The sequence below is a fragment of the Sinocyclocheilus rhinocerous genome, unplaced genomic scaffold (assembly GCF_001515625.1).
Source record: "Sinocyclocheilus rhinocerous isolate Xijiao unplaced genomic scaffold, SAMN03320098_v1.1 scaffold57, whole genome shotgun sequence".
Taxonomy (NCBI): domain Eukaryota; kingdom Metazoa; phylum Chordata; class Actinopteri; order Cypriniformes; family Cyprinidae; genus Sinocyclocheilus; species Sinocyclocheilus rhinocerous.
In genome coordinates this window covers 302,091-308,426 of record NW_015652130.1, presented here as the reverse complement: position 1 = coordinate 308,426, position 6,336 = coordinate 302,091, and the positions used below count along the sequence as shown (strand labels likewise).

At 35.0% G+C, this 6,336-nt stretch overlaps 2 protein-coding genes across 2 annotated transcripts in view; one reads left to right on the top strand and one right to left on the bottom strand.

The window, feature by feature from the left end:
* The window catches only part of LOC107713500 (ER degradation-enhancing alpha-mannosidase-like protein 1), a 28,137-nt gene extending 26,447 nt beyond the window's left edge, over nucleotides 1-1,690 (top strand). The window contains exon 12 of the mRNA XM_016519021.1: nucleotides 338-1,690. Coding sequence (XP_016374507.1) covers nucleotides 338-427 — 90 coding nt within the window. The 3' untranslated portion in view covers nucleotides 428-1,690. The remainder of the gene's footprint in view (nucleotides 1-337) is intronic.
* A 609-nt stretch (nucleotides 1,691-2,299) lies between these two features.
* On the bottom strand, nucleotides 2,300-6,032 carry gnat1 (guanine nucleotide binding protein (G protein), alpha transducing activity polypeptide 1). The gene is made up of 7 exons (XM_016519022.1): nucleotides 5,853-6,032; nucleotides 4,361-4,518; nucleotides 4,107-4,235; nucleotides 3,796-3,925; nucleotides 3,526-3,679; nucleotides 3,095-3,306; nucleotides 2,300-2,973 (listed from the first exon to the last, which is right to left on the bottom strand). The coding sequence occupies exons 1-6, from the start codon at nucleotides 6,024-6,026 to the stop codon at nucleotides 3,116-3,118; spliced, it is 936 nt and encodes a 311-aa protein (XP_016374508.1). The 5' UTR covers nucleotides 6,027-6,032; the 3' UTR covers nucleotides 2,300-2,973; nucleotides 3,095-3,115.
* Nucleotides 6,033-6,336: the final 304 nt, after the last annotated feature.

The window sequence follows — 6,336 nt, the reverse complement described above, 5'->3', positions numbered from 1 at the left end:
TTTTTTTTGTTTAATGTGCTTTTTTTTGATCATTTAAACATGAAACTTTTCAAACCTAATTCAAAATGTACTTACCGTGTTTAAAGTAGTGTTTTGTCAGGGACATGACAATGGATCTTGAAAGTGGTCATAGAAGAATGACACATTTTAAACATGAGAATATGAGCAACTCATTTTTGTTTAATGTGCTTTTTTTTGATCATTTAAACATGAAACTTTTCAAACCTAATTCAAAATGTACTTACCGTGTTTAAAGTAGTGTTTTGTCAGGGACATGACAATGGATCTTGAAAGTGGTCATAGAAATAAGAATGACACATTTTCATTTGTCTAATAGTGTGAAAGGATTCCTGAAGAGCGACGTTACGGCCTTCCGCTAAAGAGCATATACATGAGGCAAATAGACCACATGGTGGGGCTGTCCTGACATCAGTACTGTCCCTGGACATCTCAACACATACAAACCCCCTGGAGGGGTTCAATAACTCTCCAATAAGATAACTTTTCAGTCTCTTTTTGCACATGAAGTGGTCAACAAATCAACCAGTATCAGTTGTTGTGTTTTTGGACATAAAAGTTGTCTTCTATTTTTATCTATTGTCTTAATTTGGACCAGGTGTTTGGGTTTGGCTATGTATTCAGATCCAGTCAGCAAAGGTCCACAGCCTAAAAAAAAAAACACAGTCAGGGCAGTTTGGCTCTTCAGAATCCTAAAATGCATTGCAAAACTGCTTTTGATTCTTTGGGCTGATCAATTTCTATATTGTGCAATTGAGTGCGTTTACACACACTGTTACATGTTTACTTCAGTGCCATGTTTATTGAAACTATTCAAAAACAGTTGTTTTATATACACCTTAAAGGAACACACACAAAAGATGGGCTTAATTTAACACAAATCAAACTGTGTTCTGAAAATGTTTTCACTTTGCAATATGACGCATTCTTTATTTTTTTTTCATACTTTGTGCCTTGGTTTGCAAGGTGTAGAACACTGGCCTATTTTATTTTTTGCAAGATTCCTCATTTCCAGTTGTACCCATTCTGGTTTTATGCTGTCAGTGTGTTGTGATGAAATTGGAAAGGTTTTGTTATGTCGCATACATGTGTGGTAAGGTTTGAAATCTCCACTCCTATGTTATTTTGACAGAACAAACCTCATAATTTGGTACATTTTACACAGCAGGACGAGGAAGTGCTGTAGATTCTCTCTCAATTAGGTCTGGACATCTAGTAATTAGTCTCCGCTCTTCTATTTTGTATGTAAACAAATATGCATATTAACAGTGAAATACATCAAAATTGTGACATTTTTTGGACCAAATATTAAATTTAACAAAAAAACATGTGCCTTTAACAAATTTAATTTTTCTTCAGTCCTCAGGATCAGTAGTATGCCAAAATGCAGTCTCTGATAATGCAGAGGTGATATGCATGTGCTGTGCAAGTAACGTCATTAACTCTTTTAATGCTTAATTGTTGGTGCAAAAGTTTTCCGAACAAAAGTCAGAAATAAGGGATTCTGAGAATGATCAGTATAAGAGAAGAATTCATTTCTTTGGTATTACAGATTATAATTTCCTTGGGGCACATACACAGAGAGGATACTCTCATAAATGGGTTATATTTATTAAGATTTGTTTTTATCAGATGCAAGTATTATCTAATTAAAGTTGATCAGATTAATGTTGATCTTGTTGATTTCATTATGATTTAACCTTTAGTCCAAAGACTAAAAAAGACATAAAGGTGGATGTCTACACTGCATTGTATCAAATCAAAAACCATGACTTTGCAAAACTCTTTGACAGTCTAGCTTGATGGAGCTGCAAAAGACATTAAAAAAACGCAATGTTTTTCACGTCAGTTAGTGGTACAGTCAGGTCTTGATATTCTTAAGTAAATGTTCTGGGTTAAACGCAATTTAAACCGCACAGGTACTGTAGCATCTCTGGCTTACAATCAATCATCACAGAAAACAAAGTTATTTTCTGTGATCAATAAGTTGTAGTTAAACCTCTCAAAATTAATAAACCTGGATATACTGGTGTTAAGAGGCTTCAATTTAGCAGGTTTTATAATATATACAAATCGATGATAAAAATCTATATTCATAAAATGATTAATTAAAATATAAATCATTCTCAAGAAATATTATGTAAGTGTATACTAAACACTCCACAATCCCAGTGTGGTTTCAGTTCTTCATTGGTTTGCTTCTTTTCAGGACACTTAAAGGACAAACACAACAGGTTCTACAGAAGCTTTATTCGTTCAATTTACATTTGCATGGTTGTAAATGGTTTTGCAGTCAGTTGTGCCCTTTTAATCAATATTTGATTTTGTAATTTATACAATTCACGCAAAAAGTGTGTTCTTTGTCTCTCAGCTAGCTGCTCCTGAGCTAAACAACTTATTACATGCTGTCTTTTCATCAAAGCCATCCATCTTACATAGAGATTCTGATCATGAGACATAACATGATATAACTCAAACTTTATATAAAATAAAAGAGAACTTTGTTTCCCGGTAAAGTCGCAACTTTTCTCAGTCAGCTTAAAAGTATGAACTTGACACAGTAACTGCTATAAAGTACTCTTGCAAGAAGGTGCTGAAGTGCATATATGCAGGTGTTTCAGAAGGATAGTTATTTGGTTTACAGCTGCGTGAAGTGTAGTCGCAAATCTACAGGATAGATCACTGCAAAAACTAAGAGAGTCAAACACCCTTCATATATGTGTTGCTATATATGACTTGCTGCTATGAATATGTATTAGACTCTGTTTAATTATGTGCAGTGTGTTTAATCAGATGTAGATCCCAACAGCAAGAATATAATTTCTTCTTCAAGATTTAATCAATTCAGTTCCCTCATGTATTTGCATGTATGTGTGTGTGCACTGGAGAATTCCTCATTACCTATACAATGGTATAGGGGCAATGGGTCAGTATTGGGTTTTGTTGATTAAGCTGCTCTGTAAAAGAAGAAAGAAAACTTTTTAATTATACCATATGGAAATTATAGTCACGTTTAATATACTACAACAACACTTTATATTATTACTCAATATTTATGATTTTAAATTATAATCACCTCTTCCCACAGATGGCTTGTTTAGAAGAGACCGCAGTCTTTGAGATTTTCTTTGATGATAATGTCTGTTACGGCATCGAACACAAACTTGACGTTCTCTGTGTCTGTGGCACAGGTCATGTGGGAGTAGATTTCTTTGATGTCTCGCCGCAAGTTCAGATCTAAGAACTGCATCTTGATGTAGTTACCAGCATCCTCAAAGGTGTTGGGACCTGAGAGAGGCATGGCATTGTAATTTTAGCATGGTTTTGCATATCAGAAACAGAAGCCTAATTAGGATATTTGTATCTTAATAGAAGTGATGTTCCATGATGAACCCCTACTTAAAATGTGTTAATATTATCAGTTTAAATAATCTGTTTAAATGATAAGAATCTGTATGTTAAAGAATGAAGTTTATATTTTTGTTTGCAGACAAAATGCTGTCTCACCATCATAATCAGGGAAGCACATGCTCAGATGAGCTTTCTTGATCTTCTCCACGAAGACGTCCTTCTTGTTGAGGAAGAGTACAATGGAGGTGGCGGCAAAGTAACGGTGGTTACAGATACTGTTGAACAGGTGGAGACTCTCATGCATTCGGTTCTTTGGTTGGAACGGCATGGAAAAACAGGGTTTGTTACTAAAATGCCTCATAGTAATAATAGTGCATGTAAAACGTCCGGTTGGAGTTTCATTGATGGACCACAATTGCAACCTACCACTTCATCATCCTCCACCAGCACCATGTCGTATGCGCTCAGAGCAGCGATGAAGATGATACAGGTCACACCTTCGAAGCAATGGATCCACTTCTTCCTCTCCGAGCGCTGACCGCCCACATCAAACATCCTGCAGACCACGAAGATCAGTTTATTGGCATTGGTGTCCATTCAAACTTATCTTATTCAGTTCCTCTGATTGTTAAACTTGCTTGGAATTTTGAGATGATGATGATGATGATGATGATGATGATGGTCATTGGTTGGTTTACTTCATGCCATAGCTATCATTGAGGAGGCTGAAGGTGTACCTGAAGTTGAGGTCCTTGAAGGAGAACTGGGTCTCGATGATACCGGTGGTCTTCACTCTTGATCGCAGGACGTCCTGTTCAGTAGGGACATAGCCAGGCTTGACCAGCCTCTCCAGGTCATTCAGATAGCTTGGAGATAGAGTAAGAATCAATGCTGTATTTTTCAAGACAATTTGATTACTGATTTGATTATGGACCTTAAAACCTTGCTAACTGGTATTTAATGCTTTAAAAGGCTAATTATGAGGCCATACTATCCGGCAGAGTCGTTGAGCTGGTATTCGGAGGCTCTGTCAAAGCACGCCTGGATGCCCGAGTCCTTCCACAACCTCAGGATGATGTCAGACAGCTCCTTTGGCATGGTGCCTTCCTCGATGGTGTCTGCTAAGTGCATCAGCTTCCTTGCATCATCCTGCAGCAAACAGGTAAATTGATGTAATAAATGATTTGTTCAATTAGTCATGGCAACACATCATGTTTTTACGTCAAAATAATTTAACTTCATTTTTGAAGCTATACAAGATTAAACTTTTTTTCAACGTTTTTAAATTTAAGAATGTGGAATTTCTTTTTACATATTTATCAGCTTGTATGTATTTGGGCCGTTGTAACTAAAGGTGTTTAAGCATTAGCTACTATACAAACTTTTCTAAAGTGATGATCAGTGACTGTAAATACTGTAAAATCCTTCATCATTACATTTACATTTAGTCATTTAGCAGGCGCTTTTATCCAAAGCGACTTACAAATGAGAACAATGGAAGCAATCAATATCAACAAAAGAGCAATAATATGCAAGTGCTATAACAAGTCTCAGTTAGCCTAACGCAGTATATATATATATATATATAATACATAAAAAGAAAACAGATAGAATAGAAAAAGAATAGAGCAAGCTAGTGTTAGCTTTTTTGCTTTTTGTTAATTGTATAATAAATAAAAGAAAACAGAATACAAAAAGAATAGAGAAGCTTGTGTTATTTTTTTTTTTAAAGAAAACAAGCAGTTAGTAAATTAATAGAGTGCAAGTCTAAAAGGGCCCAGTTTTTTTTAAAGACTAGAATTAGAAGAGAGAGTGCTAGAGTAAGAGGGTCAAGTAAAGGTCATCATGATTTAATAGTCTCTTTTAGATGTGTAACATTCATGATCTCCCCTATTAATCAGTTTTTAAAAATCCTTCAATTATTACAATTTTGTTTTGTGGTATACAAGATAATACTAATTTGGTCTTTCTACTTAAACATTTCACATTTAGTTCAGTGTGTTTCTATGAGAGAAAACTGCTTCAAAGGAGATCCTACACAATTTTTTTTTTTCATTGCATGAGCTTTAAAAAAAAAATGAACACATCCTGGAGTTATAATTCATTGGATACTATAGTGTGAATTTAGTAATTAATCTGGGACATCTACGCTTTGTTTTCACAATAAACAATTCAGTTACAGTTTTTTTCTGTTGTACATGTATTTAAAAAATACCTGTATGCAGTTATATCTGTTGAACCTCTCCCTGCCCCTACCAAACAATTAATGTTTTTTTACATACACAAATATTTAAACACACCTACTATAAAGTGGGATCTTATATTTTTGCACAAGGTACCATGTTGTTTTTATCATGTGCGTATGATAATCATTCAATACCAAAGTATTACCATCTGATATACTCATTGTGCCATGGTATCACTACAGTTCTTTTCCATCATTTAACCTGTTCATTTCTGTAAGTGACTAATGGGTAGAGCACCTGTGCAGCAGCATCTCCATAGGAAAGGTTGAGTGTGCTCATGGCCCTCACAATGGCCAGGATCGACTGCATGGTGTTGCTGTAGATGATGACAATGAACTCCAAGCACTCTTCAAGGGAGTAACCATCTTTGTGAATAATTCTGTCATAAAAAAACAACAACATTGAATTCATTTAACTGGCCAAACTATTCATATGAAAGAGCTCTAATTACGAATTAATAATGAGTATAGTCTCACATATAAGCCAATTTATGGTATTATCATACTTATTTTTTCTCAGCACTTACTTCATCTATTTGACAATAGTGCTTTTCCCCGACTCACCAGCACCTGAAGAAGATAGTAATCAGTTTAGTATTGCGATTATTGCTTTAATTCATTTTATTACACATTCCCGTGCTGTTCAATAGTTAGTTGTTGGTACGATTTTTAAATGTTTTTGAACAAAGTCTCTTATGCTTACCAAGGCTGCATTTATTTGA

Bases quoted from the DNA above. Each gene is read 5' to 3' on its own strand.
- gnat1 (XM_016519022.1), bottom strand. From the start codon at position 6,026: ATGAATTCAATGTTGTTGTTTTTTTATGACAGAATTATTCACAAAGAT. The intron at 4,519-5,852 runs GTGCTCTACCCA...TGTTTGCTGCAG, and splicing joins ATGGAGATGCTGCTGCACAG to GATGATGCAAGGAAGCTGAT. The intron at 3,307-3,525 runs GTGAGACAGCAT...TGCCTCTCTCAG, and splicing joins GTGCTTCCCTGATTATGATG to GTCCCAACACCTTTGAGGAT.